General features: G+C 49.5%; 1 protein-coding gene across 9 annotated transcripts in view; it reads right to left on the bottom strand.

Moving 5' to 3' along the window:
• The window catches only part of relch (RAB11 binding and LisH domain, coiled-coil and HEAT repeat containing), an 83,934-nt gene that overhangs the window by 18,831 nt on the left and 42,616 nt on the right, over positions 1-22,487 (bottom strand). For 4 of the 9 annotated variants that reach the window (XM_071328084.1, XM_071328086.1, XM_071328091.1 and 1 more), the window contains 12 exons: positions 17,725-17,796; positions 17,420-17,560; positions 17,146-17,310; positions 16,837-16,984; positions 15,884-16,040; positions 13,901-14,024; positions 13,746-13,794; positions 13,397-13,476; positions 9,471-9,577; positions 8,034-8,133; positions 2,355-2,437; positions 2,104-2,145 (listed from right to left, as the gene is read on the bottom strand). In XM_071328084.1, the coding sequence (XP_071184185.1) occupies positions 2,104-2,145; positions 2,355-2,437; positions 8,034-8,133; positions 9,471-9,577; positions 13,397-13,476; positions 13,746-13,794; positions 13,901-14,024; positions 15,884-16,040; positions 16,837-16,984; positions 17,146-17,310; positions 17,420-17,560; positions 17,725-17,796 (1,268 nt within the window). The remainder of the gene's footprint in view (positions 1-2,103; positions 2,146-2,354; positions 2,438-8,033; positions 8,134-9,470; positions 9,578-13,396; positions 13,477-13,745; positions 13,795-13,900; positions 14,025-15,883; positions 16,041-16,836; positions 16,985-17,145; positions 17,311-17,419; positions 17,561-17,724; positions 17,797-22,487) is intronic. The other 5 variants (XR_011666382.1, XM_071328088.1, XM_071328090.1 and 2 more) reach the window with 2 other exon arrangements.

The raw sequence follows: 22,487 nt of genomic DNA, 5'->3' as shown, positions 1-22,487 counted from the left end.
AACGAGTTGAGTTAGTGTTGCAGACTGATGATTCGATGAACATGATTGGGTAGTTACTAGACAGTTATGCCAGAAAGGACAAAATCACCTACAGTGGGGAGAACAAGTATTTGATACACTGACGATTTTGCAGGTTTTCCTACTTACAAAGCATGTAGAGGTCTGTAATTTTTATCATAGGTACACTTCAACTATGAGAGACGGAATCTAAAACAAAAATCCAGAAAATCACATTGTATGATTTTTAAGTAATTAATTTGCATTTTATTGCATGACATAAGTATTTGATACATCAGAAAAGCAGAACTTAATATTTGGTACAGAAACCTTTGTTTGCAATTACAGAGATCATACGTTTCCTGTAGTTCTTGACTAGGTTTGCACACACTGCAGCAGGGATTTTGGCCCACTCCTCCCTACAGATCTTCTCCAGATCCTTCAGGTTTCGGGGCTGTCGCTGGGCAATACGGACTTTCAGCTCCCTCCAAAGATTTTCTATTGGGTTCAGGTCTGGAGACTGGCTAGGCCACTCCAGGACCTTGAGATGCTTCTTACGGAGCCACTCCTTAGTTGCCATGGCTGTGTGCTTCGTGTCGTTGTCATGCTGGAAGACCCAGCCACGACCCATCTTCAATGCTCTTACTGAGGGAAGGAGGTTGTTGGCCAAGATCTCGCGATACATGGCCCCATCCATCCTCCCTCAATACGGTGCAGTCGTCCTGTCCCCTTTGCAGAAAAGCATCCCCAAAGAATGATGTTTCCACCTCCATGCTTCACGGTTGGGATGGTGTTCTTGGGGTTGTACTCATCCTTCTATTCCTCCAAACACGGCGAGTGGAGTTTAGAGCAAAAAGCTCTATTTTTGTCTCATCAGACCACATGACCTTCTCCCATTCCTCCTCTGGATCATCCAGATGGTCATTGGCAAACTTCAGACGGGCCTGGACATGCGCTGGCTTGAGCAGGGGGACCTTGCGTGCGCTGCAGGATTTTAATCCATGACGGCGTAGTGTGTTACTAATGGTTTTCTTTGAGACTGTGGTCCCAGCTCTCTTCAGGTCATTGACCAGGTCCTGCCGTGTAGTTCTGGGCTGATCCCTCACATTCCTCATGATCATTGATGCCCCACGAGGTGAGATCTTGCATGGAGCACAAGACCGAGGGTGATTGACCGTCATCTTCAACTTCTTCCATTTTCTAATAATTGCGCCAACAGTTGTTGCCTTCTCACCAAGCTGCTTGCCTATTGTCCTGTAGCCCATCCCAGCCTTGTACAGGTCTACAATTTATCCCTGATGTCCTTACACAGCTCTCTGGTCTTGGCCATTGTGGAGAGGTTGGAGTCTGTTTGATTGAGTGTGTGGACAGGTGTCTTTTATACAGGTAACGAGTTCAAACAGGTGCAGTTAATACAGGTAATGAGTGGAGAACAGGAGGGCTTCTTAAAGAAAAACTAACAGGTCTGTGAGAGCCGGAATTCTTACTGGTTGGTAGGTGATCAAATACTTATGTCATGCAATAAAATGCAAATTAATTACTTAAAAATCATACAATGTGATTTTCTGGATTTTTGTTTTAGATTCCGTCTCTCACAGTTGAAGTGTACCTATGATAAAAATGACAGACCTCTACATGCTTTGTAAGTAGGAAAACCTGCAAAATCGGCAGTGTATCAAATACTTGTTCTCCCCACTGTATATCTTCAGTACATTAGATATTTGGTATTAATTGACTATAGTTAGGGTTTGGGTTTATGAAATGGTTTAGGTTAGAGGTAAGAATTTGGGTTAGTGTTTAAAATCACATTTTATATTTAGAACGCATCATACTTCCGTCCTTTCAAGCACGGTTATATAGTGACGACCTGGTTGTGGGTTAGTGACGCAGGCTGGTGACCCAATAATAACGTGTGATGGGTAATGTCGCACACTGATGACGCGTGGTGTTAGTGACAGTCAACATTAACGACACAGAACCGGTCAACCGCACCTCAACCTCTACAGGAAGAAACCCCAAAGAAGAGTTTTTTTTACCCAGAGTCAGACAGACTTGAAACCATCTGAGAGAGCAAAGAAAATATACATTTTTAGAGAGAGCACCTACTTTGTACTGGATTCATGCTGTAATGGCTCAGTGTCTCTATCCCTGAGTTTCAGACACAATTTAGTTCACTTTAGTCAAGTTCACGTTATTTACCTTTGAGCCGTATTTGTTTCGCATTCTGAGCTCTTCGATTGTCTGCCCCAATCAAATCAACTATTAAACAAATCAAAATCTCCCGATGATGTGGGATTCTTCCTGCGAGGTGAAGGTAGGGTCGAGGTGGCCAGACGAGGCAGCAGGGGGACACTTACATTTCAGGGTCGCTGGAGAGAGTGATGAGAGCGGGCACCACCCTCTGAGCCACCAGCGTCTCATTCACCCCCTTCACCAGCAGCTGATTGGACAACACAGCCGAAAGGTCACAGTGATGTCACAGCCCAGGGCATGGACAGAGCCAGCAGTGTCATGGCAACACGCCGAACGAGAGGGAGGAGAAGAAAAAGACAAACGGAAAGAAAGTGATAAACAACAACAAGAAGTAGCAGCACACACACTATGAGACGGTGGGAGGGGAGTGTCTACACCACTATGAGACGGTGGGAGGGGAGTGTCTACACCACTATGAGACGGTGGGAGGGGGGTGTCTACACCACTATGAGACGGTGGGAGGGGGGTGTCTACACCACTATGAGACGGTGGGAGGGGGGGTGTCTACACCACTATGAGACGGTGGGAGGGGAGTGTCTACACCACTATGAGACGGTGGGAGGGGGGTGTCTACACCACTATGAGACGGTGGGAGGGGGGTGTCTACACCACTATGAGACGGTGGGAGGGGGGTGTCTACACCACTATGAGACGGTGGGAGGGGGGTGTCTACACCACTATGAGACGGTGGGAGGGGGGTGTCTACACCACTATGAGACGGTGGGAGGGGGGTGTCTACACCACTATGAGACGGTGGGAGGGGGGTGTCTACACCACTATGAGACGGTGGGAGGGGGGTGTCTACACCACTATGAGACGGTGGGAGGGGGGTGTCTACACCACTATGAGACGGTGGGAGGGGGGTGTCTACACCACTATGAGACGGTGGGAGGGGGGTGTCTACACCACTATGAGACGGTGGGAGGGGGGTGTCTACACCACTATGAGACGGTGGGAGGGGGGTGTCTACACCACTATGAGACGGTGGGAGGGGGGTGTCTACACCACTATGAGACGGTGGGAGGGGGGTGTCTACACCACTATGAGACGGTGGGAGGGGGGGTGTCTACACCACTATGAGACGGTGGGAGGGGGGGTGTCTACACCACTATGAGACGGTGGGAGGGGGGTGTCTACACCACTATGAGACGGTGGGAGGGGGGTGTCTACACCACTATGAGACGGTGGGAGGGGGGTGTCTACACCACTATGAGACGGTGGGAGGGGGGTGTCTACACCACTATGAGACGGTGGGAGGGGGGTGTCTACACCACTATGAGACGGTGGGAGGGGGGTGTCTACACCACTATGAGACGGTGGGAGGGGGGGTGTCTACACCACTATGAGACGGTGGGAGGGGGGTGTCTACACCACTATGAGACGGTGGGAGGGGGGTGTCTACACCACTATGAGACGGTGGGAGGGGGGGTGTCTACACCACTATGAGACGGTGGGAGGGGGGTGTCTACACCACTATGAGACGGTGGGAGGGGGGTGTCTACACCACTATGAGACGGTGGGAGGGGGGTGTCTACACCACTATGAGACGGTGGGAGGGGGGTGTCTACACCACTATGAGACGGTGGGAGGGGGGTGTCTACACCACTATGAGATGGTGGGAGGGGGGTGTCTACACCACTATGAGACGGTGGGAGGGGGGTGTCTACACCACTATGAGACGGTGGGAGGGGAGTGTCTACACCACTATGAGACGGTGGGAGGGGGGGTGTCTACACCACTATGAGACGATGGGAGGGGGGTGTCTACACCACTATGAGACGGTGGGAGGGGGGTGTCTACACCACTATGAGACGGTGGGAGGGGGGTGTCTACACCACTATGAGACGGTGGGAGGGGGGTGTCTACACCACTATGAGACGGTGGGAGGGGAGGTGTCTACACCACTATGAGACGGTGGGAGGGGGGGTGTCTACACCACTATGAGACGGTGGGAGGGGAGGTGTCTACACCACTATGAGACGGTGGGAGGGGGGGTGTCTACACCACTATGAGACGGTGGGAGGGGGGTGTCTACACCACTATGAGACGGTGGGAGGGGGGTGTCTACACCACTATGAGACGGTGGGAGGGGGGTGTCTACACCACTATGAGACGGTGGGAGGGGGGTGTCTACACCACTATGAGACGGTGGGAGGGGGGTGTCTACACCACTATGAGACGGTGGGAGGGGGGTGTCTACACCACTATGAGACGGTGGGAGGGGGGTGTCTACACCACTATGAGACGGTGGGAGGGGGGTGTCTACACCACTATGAGACGGTGGGAGGGGGGTGTCTACACCACTATGAGACGGTGGGAGGGGGGGTGTCTACACCACTATGAGACGGTGGGAGGGGGGTGTCTACACCACTATGAGACGGTGGGAGGGGGGTGTCTACACCACTATGAGAACGGTGGGAGGGGGGTGTCTACACCACTATGAGACGGTGGGAGGGGGGTGTCTACACCACTATGAGACGGTGGGAGGGGGGGTGTCTACACCACTATGAGACGGTGGGAGGGGGGTGTCTACACCACTATGAGACGATGGGAGGGGGGTGTCTACACCACTATGAGACGGTGGGAGGGGGGTGTCTACACCACTATGAGACGGTGGGAGGGGGGTGTCTACACCACTATGAGACGGTGGGAGGGGGGGTGTCTACACCACTATGAGAAGGTGGGAGGGGGGTGTCTACACCACTATGAGACGGTGGGAGGGGGGTGTCTACACCACTATGAGACGGTGGGAGGGGGGTGTCTACACCACTATGAGACGGTGGGAGGGGGGTGTCTACACCACTATGAGACGGTGGGAGGGGGGTGTCTACACCACTATGAGACGGTGGGAGGGGGGGTGTCTACACCACTATGAGACGGTGGGAGGGAGGTGTCTACACCACTATGAGACGGTGGGAGGGGGGTGTCTACACCACTATGAGACGGTGGGAGGGGGGGTGTCTACACCACTATGAGACGATGGGAGGGGGGTGTCTACACCACTATGAGACGATGGGAGGGGAGTGTCTACACCACTATGAGACGGTGGGAGGGGGGTGTCTACACCACTATGAGACGGTGGGAGGGGGGTGTCTACACCACTATGAGACGGTGGGAGGGGGGGTGTCTACACCACTATGAGACGATGGGAGGGGGGTGTCTACACCACTATGAGACGGTGGGAGGGGGGTGTCTACACCACTATGAGACGGTGGGAGGGGGGGTGTCTACACCACTATGAGACGGTGGGAGGGGGGTGTCTACACCACTATGAGACGGTGGGAGGGGAGTGTCTACACCACTATGAGACGATGGGAGGGGGGTGTCTACACCACTATGAGACGATGGGAGGGGGGTGTCTACACCACTATGAGACGGTGGGAGGGGGGTGTCTACACCACTATGAGACGGTGGGAGGGGGGGTGTCTACACCACTATGAGACGGTGGGAGGGGGGTGTCTACACCACTATGACAGTGACGGTGGGAGGGGGGTGTCTACACCACTATGAGACGGTGGGAGGGGGGTGTCTACACCACTATGAGACGGTGGGAGGGGGGTGTCTACACCACTATGAGACGGTGGGAGGGGGGGTGTCTACACCACTATGAGACGGTGGGAGGGGGGGTGTCTACACCACTATGAGACGATGGGAGGGGGGTGTCTACACCACTATGAGACGATGGGAGGGGGTGTCTACACCACTATGAGACGATGGGAGGGGGGTGTCTACACCACTATGAGACGGTGGGAGGGGGGGTGTCTACACCACTATGAGACGATGGGAGGGGGGTGTCTACACCACTATGAGACGGTGGGAGGGGGGGTGTCTACACCACTATGAGACGATGGGAGGGGGGTGTCTACACCACTATGACAGTGAAGGGGGGAGAGGGGTGTCTACACCACTATGACAGTGAAGGGGGAGAGGGGTGTCTACACCACTATGACAGTGAAGGGGGAGAGGGGTGTCTATACCACTATGACAGTGAAGGGGGGAGAGGGGTGTCTACACCACTATGACAGTGAAGGGGGGAGAGGGGTGTCTACACCACTATGACGACGGTGGGAGAGGGGTGTCTACACCACTATGACAGTGACGAGGGGAGAGGGGTGTCTACACCACTACGACAGTGAAGGGGGAGAGGGGTGTCTACACCACTACGACAGTGAAGGGGGAGAGGGGTGTCTACACCACTACGACAGTGAAGGGGGAGAGGGGTGTCTACACCACTACGACAGTGAAGGGGGAGAGGGGTGTCTACACCACTACGACAGTGAAGGGGGGAGAGGGGTGTCTACACCACTATGACAGTGAAGGGGGGAGAGGGGTGTCTACACCACTACGACAGTGAAGGGGGGAGAGGGGTGTCTACACCACTATGACAGTGAAGGGGGAGAGGGGTGTCTACACCACTACGACAGTGAAGGGGGAGAGGGGTATCTATACCACTATGACAGTGAAGGGGGAGAGGGGTATCTTTACCACTATGACAGTGAAGGGGGGAGAGGGGTGTCTATACCACTATGACAGTGAAGGGGGAGAGGGGTATCTATACCACTATGACAGTTAAGGGGGAGAGGGGTATCTATACCACTATGACAGTGAAGGGGGGAGAGGGGTGTCTACACCACTACGACAGTGAAGGGGGAGAGGGGTGTCTATACCACTATGACAGTGAAGGGGGAGAGGGGTGTCTATACCACTATGACAGTGAAGGGGGGAGGGGGGTGTCTATACCACTATGACAGTGAAGGGGGGAGGGGGGTGTCTACACCACTATGACAGTGAAGGGGGAGAGGGGTGTCTACACCACTACGACAGTGAAGGGGGGAGAGGGGTGTCTATACCACTACGACAGTGAAGGGGGAGAGGGGTGTCTATACCACTACGACAGTGAAGGGGGAGAGGGGTGTCTATACCACTACGACAGTGAAGGGGGGAGAGGGGTGTCTATACCACTACGACAGTGAAGGGGGGAGGGGGAGAATGCTACATCTCTTCACCAAGAGTGCATTTTATCTAGTTCTTATTCCATTTCAGTCCTAGGCTTTTCCCTAGCTCCTACCTCTTATGTGTTCACAAGGAAGTGGTTCTGGCTCTGGGAAGGGGTTAGGGGAGTGGTTCTGGCTCTGGGAAGGGGTTAGGGAAGTGGTTCTGGGAAGAGGTTAGGGAAGTGGTTCTGGCTCTGGGAAGGGGTTAGGGAAGTGGTTCTGGCTCTGGGAAGGGAAGTGGTTCTGGCTCTGGGAAGGGAAGTGGTTCTGGCTCTGGGAAGGGAAGTGGTTCTGGCTCTGGGAAGGGAAGTGGTTCTGGCTCTGGGAAGGGAAGTGGTTCTGGCTCTGGGAAGGGAAGTGGTTCTGGCTCTGGGAAGGGAAGTGGTTCTGGCTCTGGGAAGGGAAGTGGTTCTGGCTCTGGGAAGGGAAGTGGTTCTGGCTCTGGGAAGGGAAGTGGTTCTGGCTCTGGGAAGGGAAGTGGTTCTGGCTCTGGGAAGGGGTTCTGGCTCTGGGAAGGGGTTCTGGCTCTGGGAAGGGGTTCTGGCTCTGGGAAGGGAAGTGGTTCTGGCTCTGGGAAGGGGCCATAAATCAGGCCATAGAGGGGACAGGCAATAACAAGCAGAGGCTGCTGCAGGGGAAATACACAGGGAGGCAAACCAGTATAGCTCTGTTTGCATAATACAACTGAAAACCCTTTAGAATCCATGGTCTGACATTAGCCACTAGAATATAAAGCTTTTTGTTCAGTGAGTTGACGTGTGTGTGGTGTGTTGCGGCAGGGTGTCGTACCTCAAACATGCATGCAGCGGTACAGCGGACCAGAGCCGAGGTATGGACCACCCCATACCACAGCACTGTCAGTAACAATTCATGGTACACTGGGTTAGCTCTGAGAGAGAGAGAGAGATGGAGAGAGGAGGAGTGGAAAATAGAGGGGGAGAGGAAAGAGGAGAAGGGAGAGAGAAAGGAGAGAGAGCGAGAGCGAGAGAAAGAGGGTGGAGACAGATATAGGGAAGGAGGGGAGAGGGGGGAGGTGAGGGAGTTAGAAAGAAAGGGGAAGAAGATAGAGACAGAGGGAGATCAAAGTAAATAATACATTGCTTATGGGTATTACCCATTATCTCTGACTATTGCCGGTGTGTGCGTTTATCTCCGTGCGTCTGTGTGTGCGTTTATCTCCGTGCGTCTGTGTGTGCGTTTATCTCCGTGCGTCTGTGTGTGCGTTTATCTCCGTGCGTCTGTGTGTGCGTTTATCTCCGTGCGTCTGTGTGTGCGTTTATCTCCGTGCGTCTGTGTGTGCGTTTATCTCCGTGCGTCTGTGTGTGCGTTTATCTCCGTGCGTCTGTGTGTGCGTTTATCTCCGTGCGTCTGTGTGTGCGTTTATCTCCGTGCGTCTGTGTGTGCGTTTATCTCCGTGCGTCTGTGTGTGCGTTTATCTCCGTGCGTCTGTGTGTGCGTTTATCTCCGTGCGTCTGTGTGTGCGTTTATCTCCGTGCGTCTGTGCGTGCGTGCCTGTGTGTCTGCGTGCGTGCCTGTGTGTCTGCGTGCGTGCCTGTGTGTCTGCGTGCGTGCCTGTGTGTCTGCGTGCGTGCCTGTGTGTCTGCGTGCGTGCCTGTGTGTCTGCGTGCGTGCCTGTGTGTCTGCGTGCGTGCCTGTGTGTCTGCGTGCGTGCCTGTGTGTCTGCGTGCGTGCCTGTGTGTCTGCGTGCGTGCCTGTGTGTCTGCGTGCGTGCCTGTGTGTCTGCGTGTCTGTGCGTGTCTGTCTGTCTGTGTGTCTGCGTGCGTGCCTGTCTGTCTGTGTGTCTGTGCGCCTGCCTGTCTGTCTGTGTGTCTGCGCGCCTGCCTGTCTGCTGGCTGTCTGCGTGCCTGTCTGTCCGCCTGCCTGTCTGTCTGTCCGCCCGCCCGCGTGCCTGTCTGCGTGCCTGTCTGTCCGTCCGTCCGCCCGCCCGTCTGTCTGTCTGTCTGTCCGTCTCCGTGCGTGTCTGCCTATGTGTGCGCGTGTGTCCGTCTCCGTGCGCGTGTGTCCGTCTCCGTGCGCGTGTGTCCGTCTCCGTGTGTGTGTGCGTGTGTATGTGTCCGTCTCCGTGTGTCAGTGTACGTGTGTGTGGGTCAGTGTCCGTCCGTCCGCCCGTGCCTCTGTCCGTGTCCGTGTGTCTGTCCGGGTGCTTCCGTATGTCCGGGTGCGTCCGTATGTCCGGGTGCGTCCGTATGTCCGGGTGTGTATTACCCCAGCTCTATGAAGGAGGCTTTGAGGCTGTCCAGGGGGGCGTGGGAGAGAGACAGGGTCGTCATGACGTCCTCTAGAAAACCAACCAGCAGCTTACGATCCTCATCCTGGTGGAACACACGTTACACACATACACACGTTATCAAATCAAATCAAATCAAATTTTATTAGTCACATACACATGGTTAGCAGATGTTAATGCGAGTGTAGCGAAATGCTTGTGCTTCTAGTTCCGACAATGCAGTAATAACCAACAGTAATCTAACCTAACAATTCCACAACTACTACCTTACACACACACACGTGTAAAGGGATAAAGAATATGTACATAAAGATATATGAATGAGTGGTGGTACAGAACGGCATGGCAGATGCAGTAGATGGTATAGAGTGCGGTATATACATATGAGATGAGTACTGTAGGGTATGTAAACATAAAGTGGCATAGTTTAAAGTGGCTAGTGGTACATGTATTACATAAAGATGGCAAGATGCAGTAGATGATATAGAGTACAGTATATACATATGAGATGGGTAATGTAGGGTATGTAAACATTGTATTAAGTGGCATTGTTTAAAGTGGCTAGTGGTACATTTTTACATAATTTCCATCAATTCCCATTTTTAAAGTGGCTGGAGTTGAGTCAGTATGTTGGCAGCGGCCGCTAAATGTTAGTGGTGGCTGTTTAACAGTCTGATGGCCTTGAGATAGAAGCTGTTTTTCAGTCTCTCGGTCCCTGCTTTGATGCACCTGTACTGACCTCGCCTTCTGGATGATAGCGGGGTGAACAGGCAGTGGCTTGGGTGGTTGTTGTCCTTGATGATCTTTATGGCCTTCCTGTGACATCGGGTGGTGTAGGTGTCCTGGAGGGCAGGTAGTTTGCCCCTGGTGATGCGTTCTGCAGACCTCACTACCCTCTGGAGAGCCTTACGGTTGTGGGCGGAGCAGTTGCCGTACCAAGCGGTGATACAGCCCGACAGGATGCTCTCGATTGTGCATCTGTAGAAGTTTGTGAGTGCTTTTGGTGACAAGCCGAATTTCTTCAGCCTCCTGAGGTTGAAGAGGCGCTGCTGCGCCTTCTTCACAACGCTGTCTGTGTGGGTGGACCAATTCAGTTTGTCCGTGATGTGTACACCGAGGAACTTAAAACTTTCCACCTTCTCCACTACTGACCCGTCGATGTGGATAGGGGGGTGCTCCCTCTGCTGTTTCCTGAAGTCCACAATCATCTCCTTTGTTTTGTTGACGTTGAGTGTGAGGTTATTTTCCTGACACCACACTCCGAGGGCCCTCACCTCCTCCCTGTAGGCCGTCTCGTCGTTGTTGGTAATCAAGCCTACCACTGTAGTGTCATCCGCAAACTTGATGATTGAGTTGGAGGCGTGCATGGCCACGCAGTCGTGGGTGAACAGGGAGTACAGGAGAGGGCTCAGAACGCACCCTTGTGGGGCCCCAGTGTTGAGGATCAGCGGGGTGGAGATGTTGTTACCTACCCTCACCACCTGGGGGCGGCCCGTCAGGAAGTCCAGGACCCAGTTGCACAGGGCGGGGTCGAGACCCAGGGTCTCGAGCTTGATGACGAGTTTGGAGGGTACTATGGTGTTAAATGCTGAGCTGTAATCGATGAACAGCATTCTCACATGGGTATTCCTCTTGTCCAGATGGGTTAGGGCAGTGTGCAGTGTGGTTGCGATTGCGTCGTCTGTGGACCTATTGGGTCGGTAAGCAAATTGGAGTGGGTCTAGGGTGTCCGGTAGGGTGGAGGTGATATGGTCCTTGACTAGTCTCTCAAAGCACTTCATGATGACGGAAGTGAGTGCTACGGGGCGGTAGTCGTTTAGCTCAGTTACCTTAGCTTTCTTGGGAACAGGAACAATGGTGGCCCTCTTGAAGCATGTGGGAACAGCAGACTGGGATAAGGATTGATTGAATATGTCCGTAAACACACCAGCCAGCTGGTCTGCGCATGCTCTGAGGACGCGGCTGGGAATGCCGTCTGGGCCTGCAGCCTTGCGAGGGTTAACACGTTTAAATGTTTTACTCACCTCGGCTGCAGTGAAGGAGAGCCCGCAGGTTTTGGTAGGGGGCCGTGTCAGTGGCACTGTATTGTCCTCAAAGCGGGCAAAAAAGTTGTTTAGCCTGTCTGGGAGCAAGACATCCTGGTCCGCGACGGGGCTGGTTTTCTTTTTGTAATCCGTGATTGACTGTAGACCCTGCCACATACCTCTTGTGTCTGAGCTGTTGAATTGCGACTCGATTTTGTCTCTGTACTGAGACTTAGCCTGTTTGATTGCCTTGCGGAGAGAATAGCTACACTGTTTGTATTCGGTCATGCTTCCGGTCACCTTGCCCTGGTTAAAAGCAGTGGTTCGCGCTTTCAGTTTCACGCGAATGCTGCCGTCAATCCACGGTTTCTGGTTTGGGAATGTTTTTATCGTTGCTGTGGGTACGACATCGTCAATGCACTTCCTAATGAACTCGCTCACCGAATCAGCATATTCGTCAATATTGTTGTTGGACGCGATGCGGAACATATTCCAATCCGCGTGATCGAAGCAGTCTTGAAGCGTGGATTCAGATTGGTCGGACCAGCGTTGAACAGACCTGAGCGCGGGAGCTTGTTGTTTGAGTTTCTGTTTGTAGGCTGGAATCAACAAAATGGAGTCGTGGTCAGCTTTTCCGAAAGGGGGGCGGGGGAGGGCCTTATAAGCGTCGCGGAAATTAGTATAACAATGGTCTAGTGTTTTTCCAGCCCTGGTAGCACAATCGATATGCTGATAGAATTTAGGGAGTTTTGTTTTTAGATTAGCCTTGTTAAAATCCCCAGCTACGATGAATGCAGCCTCAGGGTGTGTGGTTTCCAGTTTACAAAGAGTCAGATAAAGTTCGTTCAGGGCCATCGATGTGTCTGCTTGGGGGGGAATATATACGGCTGTGATTATGATTGAAGAGAATTCCCTTGGTAGATAATGCGGTCGACATTTGATTGTGAGGAGTTCTAGATCAGGTGAACAGAATGACTTGAGTTCCTGTGTGTTGTTATGATGATCACACCACGTTATACAAACTATGCTGAGTGTCAACAGTTTTTCTTTTTTTTTTTTTTTTACAAAATGTAACATTCATGAAGAGCACATGTTCAACTGAATAAACAAACACGTTTTCCAACATCACAAGATTAAATCGGTATTGAAGATTTCATATTAAAATCCGGCAGGCGGAATGGAACTTGTTGTGTACAACAGGGAGTGGCAATTGAACACAAGCTTCACATGAATGGTATTGTTCAAACATGTCAGTCTAACAGTGTTGACGTGTTATACTGGACTCACTCAGGTTTCCACCACAATGCAGAACATGTCCAAAAAGAGTAGAACCAGATCACCTTCTGTTACACATGTTACATGATTTGACTATTAGATGTTCAATGTCTCTTTAGAATATAAAAAAAAAAGGGAATAGTTTCACCTTATTAAAAGGAGAATTCAGTTTACGCAACAAGGTTGACCTTAGAATGAGGGACAGGTAGACGGACTTCCTTAAAATGAATGACTAATAACATAAATAAATAAACAATCCTCTTCAGAAACGACTTTGTCAAAGCAACAAAATAACTGGAGCTTGACAAAGATGGTGAAACTTGGAGAGATGTGGTTCAGTGGGTTAAAATCGTCCTAGAAGTAACAGAGGATTCACACAGGTGTCATAATGCACTGTTAGCATTATAGCAAGTCTCCCTTCATATAAAAACATCTGATTCATTGAATTTTCCAAGTGGTCTATATTAAAGAACACTTAATTTAATATAACAGGCTTTTTTTATTTTATATTTGTGCACAATTTCTACCTAAAATATGAAAGTGGAACGACCAAGTTATTAGAAAGACGGATCACTGTCCCTATGCACAAAAGCCCACTTGTTTACCTGATTGTAGCATGTCAGTACACCTGTAGCATAGACTGGAACTGTAGCCTTGATCAGGACAGCATTCCCGGTTAAAGCATCTAGGAGAGAGAACAAACACTGGAGAAAGAGAAAGTGACATACGACCGTGTAACTTATTTCCACTTCAGTAAGTTTATGAAACAGAGAATAGTTGGCATGCACACCAGACCAGACACAAACAAAAACACACGGCAGAGGTATCGGGACCACACGCCCGTTTAAACTTCTGAAATATTCAGAGGATGAGGAGAGACAGGGAAACACCCAATCCTACTAATCTCAATAAAACAGATTGTTTACAAAAGGTGTGTGTGTGTCTTCCACTTACCAACATTTTCTTCAGAGAGCCGTAGGATCTCCTGGAACTGTGGTTTTACCTGAACGAGAGAGGACACCCCGCTATAGTCAGCACCTATGAAATGAATCGAAAAGTGCAGATTGTGTCCAGTACGAGGCCAACAGCAGACCAGTGCACATTCTTACCTTAGTGTTAGTGAAGATCTTGCCAAACGTGCGGCAGAGTCTCCAGAAGAAGCGTGAGAACTCATGGACACACGTAGTGGAGGTTACAGTAATACGACCTACTATCTCTATCAGCTGGGGAAGACTGGAGAGAGGAGAGGGTCAGGATTATGTGTGCGTGCGAGCATACATGTGTGTATCTGTGTGTGTGTGTGTGTGTCTGTGTGTGTGTGTGTTTGTATATACACTACATGACCAAAAGTATGTGGACACCTGCTCGTCAAACATCTTATTCTGAAATCATGGGCATTAATATGGAGTTGGTCTCCCCCTTTGCTGCTATAACAGCCTCCACTCTTCTGGGAAGACTTTCCACTAGATGTTGGAACATTGCTGCAGGGACTTGCTTCCATTCAGCCACAAGAGCATTAGTGAGGTCGGGCATTGATGTTGGGCGATTAGGCCTGGCTCACAGTCAGTGTTCCAATTCATCCCAAAGGTGTTCGATGGGGTTGAGGTTAGTGCTCTGTGCAGGCCAGTCAAGTTCTTCCACACCAATCTAGAAAAAACATTTTTGTATGGACTTCGCTTTGTGCATGGGGGCATTGTCATGCTGAAACAGGAAAGGACCTTCCCCAAACTGTTGCCACAAAGTTGGAAGCACAGAATCATCTAGAATGTCATTGTATGCTGTAGCATTAAGATTTATTTTACTGGAACTAAGGGGCCTAGCCTGAACTGTGAAAAACAATCCCGGACCATTATTCCTCCTCCACCAAACTTTACAGTTGGCACTATGCATTGGGGCAGGTAGCGTTCTCCTGGCATCCGCCAAACTCAGATTTGTCCGTCAGACTGTCAGATGGTAAAGCGTGATTCATTACTCCAGAGAATGCGTTTCCACCGCTCCAGAGTCCAATGGCGGCGAGCTTTACACCACTCCAGCCAACGCTTGGCCTTGCGCATGGTGATCTTAGGCTTCTTGGTCATGGAAACCATTTAATGAAGCGCCTGATGAACGGCACTTGTGCTGACGTTGCTTCAAGACGAAGTTTGGAACTCGGTAGTGAGAGTTGCAACTGAGGACAGATGATATTTACAAACTACGTGCTTCAGCACTCGGCGGTCCCGTTCTGTGTGCTTGTGTGGCCTACCACTAAGCCATTGTTGCTCCTAGATGTTTCCACTTAACAATAACTTACAGTTGACCAGGGCAGCTCTAGCAGGGCAGAAATTTGACGAATTGACTTGTGGGAAAGGTGGCATCCTATGACGGTGTGACGTTGAAAGTCACTGAGGTCTTCAGTAAGGCCATTCTACTGCTAATGTTTGTCTATGGAGATTGCATGGCTGTGTGCTCAATTATATACCTGTAAGCAACAGGTGTGGCTGAAATATATATATATACACACACACACAAAATAATAAATATATATATATAGTGTTTATATACACTGAGTGTACAAAACATTAAGAACACCTTCCTAATATGTGTTGCACCCTTTTTTGCCCTCAGAACAGCCTCAATTCGTCGGAGCATGGACTCTACAAGGTGTCGAAAGCGTTCCACCACGATGCTGGCCCCATGTTGTCTCCAATGCGTCACACAGTTTTGTCAAGTTGGCAGGATGTCCTTTGGGTGGTGGACTATTCTTGATACACACGGGAAACGAGCGTGAAAAACCCAGCAGCGTTGCAGTTCTTGACACAAACCGGTGCGCCTGGCAACTACCACCATACCCGTTCAAAGGCACTTACATCTTTTGTGTTGCCCATTCACCCTCTGAATGGCACACATACACAATCCATGTCTCAATTATCTCAAGGCTTAAAAATCCTTCTTTAACCTGTCTCCTCCCCTTCATCTACACACTGATTCAAGTAGATTTAACAACAATAAGGGATTATTGCTTCACCTGGTCAGTCTGTCATGGAAAGATCTGGTGTGTTCCTAATGTTTTGTCCACTCAGAGTACATGTGTGTGTAGTGTATAGACCACTCACAGTTGATTGACCACCCACAGCATACTGTCCCAGCTCGTAGTGCCCTCATGTTCTAGCTGGTAATCATAGAGGATGAGGAGGCCGCTCAGCGTCTCCCGGCTGCCCACGACAGTCGCTACATCCTGAAGAGGAGACGCTGGCCGAGGGAACCGCGTCACTGAGGGGTCAAACAGGAGTCATAGGTTAGGGGTCAGGGGTTAAAGGTCAGGGAAGCAAAATACTAGAGATTTTGGGAGAATATGGTAGTCAGAACATAGCAAGGTTACTGGCTTCCAACTTCCTGTGTGTTTCCTACCCTCTATGGGGGGGATGTCTCCCTGCAGGGTGAGCCTGTGTGTTTCCTACCCTCTATGGGGGGGATGTCTCCCTGCAGGGTGAGCCTGTGTGTTTCCTACCCTCTATGGGGGGGGGGGGGGGGTGTCTCCCTGCAGGATGAGCCTGTGTGTTTCCTACCCTCGATGGGGGGGATGTCTCCCTGCAGGGTGAGCCTGTGTGTTTCCTACCCTCGATGGGGGGGATGTCTCCCTGCAGGGTGAGCCTGTGTGTTTCCTACCCTCGATGGGGGGGATGTCTCCCTGCAGGGTGAGCCTGTGTGTTTCCTACCCTCGATGGGGGGGATGTCTCCCTGCAGGGTGAGCCTGTGTGTTTCCTACCCTCGATGGGGGGGATGTCTCCCTGCAGGGTGAGCCTGTGTGTTTCCTACCCTCGATGGGGGGGATGTCTCCCTGCAGGGTGAGCCTGTGTGTTTCCTACCCTCGATGGGGGGGATGTCTCCCTGCAGGGTGAGCCTGTGTGTTTCCTACCCTCGATGGGGGGGATGTCTCCCTGCAGGGTGAGCCTGTGTGTTTCCTACCCTCGATGGGGGGGATGTCTCCCTGCAGGGTGAGCCTGTGTGTTTCCTACCCTCGATGGGGGGGATGTCTCCCTGCAGGGTGAGCCTGTGTGTTTCCTACCCTCGATGGGGGGGATGTCTCCTTGAAGGGTGAGCCTGTGTGTGAAGGGAGCGTTCTGGATCACCACAGAGAACAGAGGAGGGATGAGAGACTGGAGGGCCGACAGGAACATGTGGAGCTTGTGTTCATCAAGACCATGTTCACCCTGCTTGGGGGGGGGGGGGGGGGGTAGAGAGAGAGAGAGAGAGACAGACAGAGGAGAGTTAGAGCTTCTCCATCTGGACTGATCAACCTTATTGATCCATTGAGATCAAAAGCAAATTTTTTCTTAGACATGTCAAATAACCAAAGTCCTGTGGGTCTACCTACCTTGAGTAGTTTCTCTATGCGGGCCAGCAGAGAGGGGAAGAGAGTGGTCTGGAGGATTCCCAGCTCTGTGGTCCAGGCAGCGAATGCTGGGATGAACACCTGGTGGATAGCACTGACCACCCTCTCCGATGGGTCACCGAGGGACAACAACATCAACTCAAAACCCTGACCGCAACATGAACACAACCACAGTCACTATAACAAGACCACCGTTCATTTAACTAAACACAAGACCGGTCATAAAAGCCTTTTTCTAACGCACGGGCACACACACCTGGGAGTACTTGTCAGGGTCGTCGATGTATCCCATGATGATAGCGAGGCTTTTGACCACGGCCTCTCTGACCATGTCTGCCTTGTCTTCAGCCAGCATCTGCTGCAGCATGGACAACACCAGGGAACTACGTATCTCCTTCTGTTAACACACACATATAGGCAGAGTGAGAACACACACACTCAGACACACACACGTGTAGCTAACAGGCAGATAAGCTGTGTGATAACATGCGTTTAAGTACCGGTGTGTGTGTGTGTGTATGTATGTGACAGAGAGAGACAGATCGTGTGTGCGAGTCTTACAGGCAGGTAAGGTGCTAAGGCTCCACAGGCCTCTGCTACCAACAACCTTCTCTCTGAATACTTATGGTTGATCTGGAGAAAGAGAGAGAGACAGAGAGAGAGACAGAGAGTTGACAAACAAACAAAGTCAGTCTTCTCATGCTATGTTGATTTCAAAAAAGCCTTTGACTCAATTTGGCATGAGGGTCTGCTATACACATAGATGTAAAGTGGTGTTGGGGGTAAAACATACGACATTATAAAATCCATGTACACAAGTGTGCGGTTAAAATAGGCAAACACACAAATTTCTTCCCACAAAGCCGTGGGTTGAGACAGCGTTGCAGCTTAAGCCCCACCCTCTTCAACATATATATCAACGAATTGGCGAGGGCACTAGAAAAGTCTGCAGCACCCAGCCTCACCCTACTAGAGTCTGAAGTCAAATGTCTACTGTTCACTGATGATCTGGTGCTTCTGTCACCAACCAAGGAGGCCCTACAGCAGCGCCTAGATCTTCTGCACAGATGCTGTCAGACCTGGGCCCTGACAGTAAATAACCGTAAGACATAAATAATGGTGTTCCAAAAAAGTTCCAGTCGCCAGGACCACAAATACAAATTCCATCTAGACACAGTTGCCCAAGAACACACAAAAAACTACACGTACCTCGGCCTAAACATCAGCGCCACAGGTAACTTCCACAAAGCTATGAGCGATCTGAGAGACAAGGCAAGAAGGGCATTCTATGCAATCAAAAGGAACATAAAATTCAACATACCAATTAGGGTCTGGCTAAAAATACTTGAATCAGTCAGAGCCCATTGCCCTTTATGGTTGTGAGGTCTGGGGTCCGCTCACCAACCAAGATTTCACAAAATGGGACAAACACCAAATTGAGACTGCATGCAGAATTCTGCAAAAATATCCTCCGTGTACAACGTAAAACACCAAATAATGCATGCAGAGTAGAATTAGGCCGATACCCACTAATTATCAAAATCCAGAAAAGAGCCGTTAAATTCCACACCCACCTAAAAGGAAGTGATTCCCAAACCTTCCATAACAAAGCCATCACCTACAGAGAGATGAACCTGGAGAAGAGTCCCCTAAGCAAGCTGGTCCTGGGGCTCTGTTCACAAACACACCCCACAGAGCCCCAGGACAGCAGCACAATTAGACCCAACCAAATCATGAGAAAACAAAAAGATAATTACTTGACACATTGGAAAGAATTAACAAAAAAAACGGAGCAAACTAGAATGCTATTTGGCCCTAAACAGAGAGTACACAGTGGCAGAACACCTGACCACTGTGACTGACCCAAACTTAAGGAAAGCTTTGACTACAGTGGGGAGAACAAGTATTTGATACACTGCCGATTTTGCAGGTTTTCCTACTTACAAAGCATGTAGAGGTCTGTAATTTTTATCATAGGTACACTTCAACTGTGAGAGACGGAATCTAAAACAAAAATCCAGAAAATCACATTGTATGATTTTTAAGTAATTAATTTGCATCTTATTGCATGACATAAGTATTTGATACATCAGAAAAGCAGAACTTAATATTTGGTACAGAAACCTTTGTTTGCAATTACAGAGATCATACGTTTCCTGTAGTTCTTGACTAGGTTTGCACACACTGCAGCAGGGATTTTGGCCCACTCCTCCCTACAGATCTTCTCCAGATCCTTCAGGTTTCGGGGCTGTCGCTGGGCAATACGGACTTTCAGCTCCCTCCAAAGATTTTCTATTGGGTTCAGGTCTGGAGACTGGCTAAGCACCTTGAGATGCTTCTTACGGAGCCACTCCTTAGTTGCCATGGCTGTGTGTTTCGTGTCGTTGTCATGCTGGAAGACCCAGCCACGACCCATCTTCAATGCTCTTACTGAGGGAAGGAGGTTGTTGGCCAAGATCTCGCGATACATGGCCCCATCCATCCTCCCCTCAATACGGTGCAGTCGTCCTGTCCCCTTTGCAGAAAAGCATCCCCAAAGAATGATGTTTCCACCTCCATGCTTCACGGTTGGGATGGTGTTCTTGGGGTTGTACTCATACTTCTTCTTCCTCCAAACACGGCGAGTGGAGTTAGACCAAAAAGCTCTATTTTTGTCTCATCAGACCACATGACCTTCTCCCATTCCTCCTCTGGATCATCCAGATGGTCATTGGCAAACTTCAGACAGGCCTGGACATGCACTGGCTTAAGCAGGGGGACCTTGCGTGCGCTGCAGGATTTTAATCCATGACGGCGTAGTGTGTTACTAATGGTTTTCTTTGAGACTGTGGTCCCAGCTCTCTTCAGGTCATTGACCAGGTCCTGCCGTGTAGTTCTGGGCTGATCCCTCACCTTCCTCGTGATCATTGATGCCCCACGAGGTGAAATCTTGCATGGAGCCCCAGACCGAGGGTGATTGACCGTCATCTTGAACTTCTTCCATTTTCTAATAATTGCGCCAACAGTTGTTGCCTTCTCACCAAGCTGCTTGCCTATTGTCCTGTAGCCCATCCCAGTCTTGTGCAGGTCTACAATTGTATCCCTGATGTCCTTACACAGCTCTCTGGTCTTGGCCATTGTGGAGAGGTTGGAATCTGTTTGATTGAGTGTGTGGACAGGTGTCTTTTATACAGGTAACGAGTTCAAACAGGTGCAGTTAATACAGGTAATGAGTGGAGAACAGGAGGGCTTCTTAAAGAAAAACTAACAGGTCTGTGAGAGCCGGAATTCTTACTGGTTGGTAGGTGATCAAATACTTATGTCATGCAATAAAATGCAAATTAATTATTTAAAAATCATACAATGTGATTTTCTGGATTTTTGTTTTAGATTCCGTCTCTCACAGTTGAAGTGTACCTATGATAAAAATTACAGACCTCTACATGCTTTGTAAGTAGGAAAACCTGCAAAATCGGCAGTGTATCAAATACTTGTTCTCCCCACTGTATGTACAGACTCAGTGAGCATAGCCTTGCTATTGAGAAAGGCCGCCGTAGGCAGACATGGCTCTCAAGAGAAGACAGGCTATGTGCACACTGCCCACAACATGAGGTGGAAACTGAGCTGCACTTCCTAACCTCCTGCCCAATGTATGACCAGAGACAAATATTTCCCTCAGATTACACAGATCCACAAAGAATTAGAAAACAAACCCAATTTGATAAACTCCCATATCTACTGGGTGAAATACCACAGTGTGCCATCACCGCAGCAAGATTTGTGACCTGTTGCCACAAGAAAAGGGCAACCAGTGAAGAACAAACACCATTGTAAATACAACCCATATTCATGCTTATTTATTTTTTTCCCTTGTGTACTTTAACCATTTGTACATTGTTACAACACTGTATATATACATAATATGACATTTGTAATGTCTTTATTCTTTTGAAACTTCTGTATGTGTAATATTTACTGTTAATTTTGATTGTTTATTTCACTTTTGTATATTATCTACCTCACTTGCTTTGGCAATGTTAACACATGTTTCCCATGCCAATAAAGCCCCTTGAATTGAATTGAGAGAGACAGACAAAGAGAGAGAGAGAGAGAGACAGAGACAGGGAGACAGCGAGACAGTCTGATCACAGCCAAATTACATTGTTCCTCAAAAGAACAGACATGGAAGCAGCCAAACATTCACAGCTCAGTAAGCTGTACAACATCAGAAATTCATACAGATGTGCCCAAAACAGCACAGAAGAATACCAGAAAGCAACCTGTAACCAAAATATCCAGACACTCTTAGATAACTTTCTGGATACCACATTCACTCACAGTAAAGAAGGCATCAATCTAGCAGTAAAAAACATAAACTATATATTCAGGCAAATGGCAAAAGAAGCACAACTGAAATTTACAAAAAACATAGCAAAAAAGACCACTGGTTTGTGGCAGACTGTAAAATTATAATAAAAAAAATAAAAAATAAAAAAAAAAGTAGAACACTATCCAACCAAAAGCACAGAGACCCAAATAATGGTGAATTATGCCGTGAGAATTTAAAACTCTATAGACGTACACTCAGAACCAAAAAAGCACAGTACAACAGCAAGCAACTGACACTAATTGAGGAGTCCATAAACACAAAAAGCATTTGATTCTATTTGGCATACAGGACTGTTCTACAAAGTTATTGAAAGTGGTGTAGGGGGTAAAACCTATGACATAATTAATCAATGTATACTGGCAATACGGCGGCATTAAAATTGGCAAGAAAATAACAGAATTCTTCAACCAGGGGCGGGGCCTTCGCCAGGGTTGCAATCTGAGCCCTGCACTCTTCAATATTTACATCAATGAATTGGCCAGTATTCTAGAAAAATCCTCAGCCCCTGGTGTTCGACTCCACAATTCAGAGGTTAAATGCCTACTCTTCGCAGATGACCTATGCCTGCTGTCACCCACAGCACATGGCCTACAACAGAGCCTGGACCTGCTAGAGCAGTACTGCCAGACCTGGGCCCTGGCAGAAAACCCCCCAAAAACTAAAATTATTTCCAAAGAAGATCCAGATCTCAGGGAATAAGACCAAAGTTCTCAATTGGTACAAAATATATAGAGTACTGTACACACTACAATTACTTAGGTTTAAAAATAAGCTCAAGTGGACACCTTAATGAGGCAGTGAATGAACAGAGAGAAAGCAAGCAGGGCATTCTACGCCATTAAAAAACTAATTCAAATTGAAATACCTGTGGAGTCCACTTGCAAAACAAGGTTTCACCAAATGGGACAAACACCCCATTGAAAACCTGCATGCAGAGTTTCTGTAAGATTCTCCT

The sequence above is a fragment of the Salvelinus alpinus genome, chromosome 10 (assembly GCF_045679555.1).
Source record: "Salvelinus alpinus chromosome 10, SLU_Salpinus.1, whole genome shotgun sequence".
NCBI classification, from domain to species: Eukaryota; Metazoa; Chordata; class Actinopteri; order Salmoniformes; family Salmonidae; genus Salvelinus; species Salvelinus alpinus.
The sequence above is the reverse complement of the archived record's forward strand: the minus strand, read 5'-3'. Positions and strand labels throughout refer to the sequence as shown.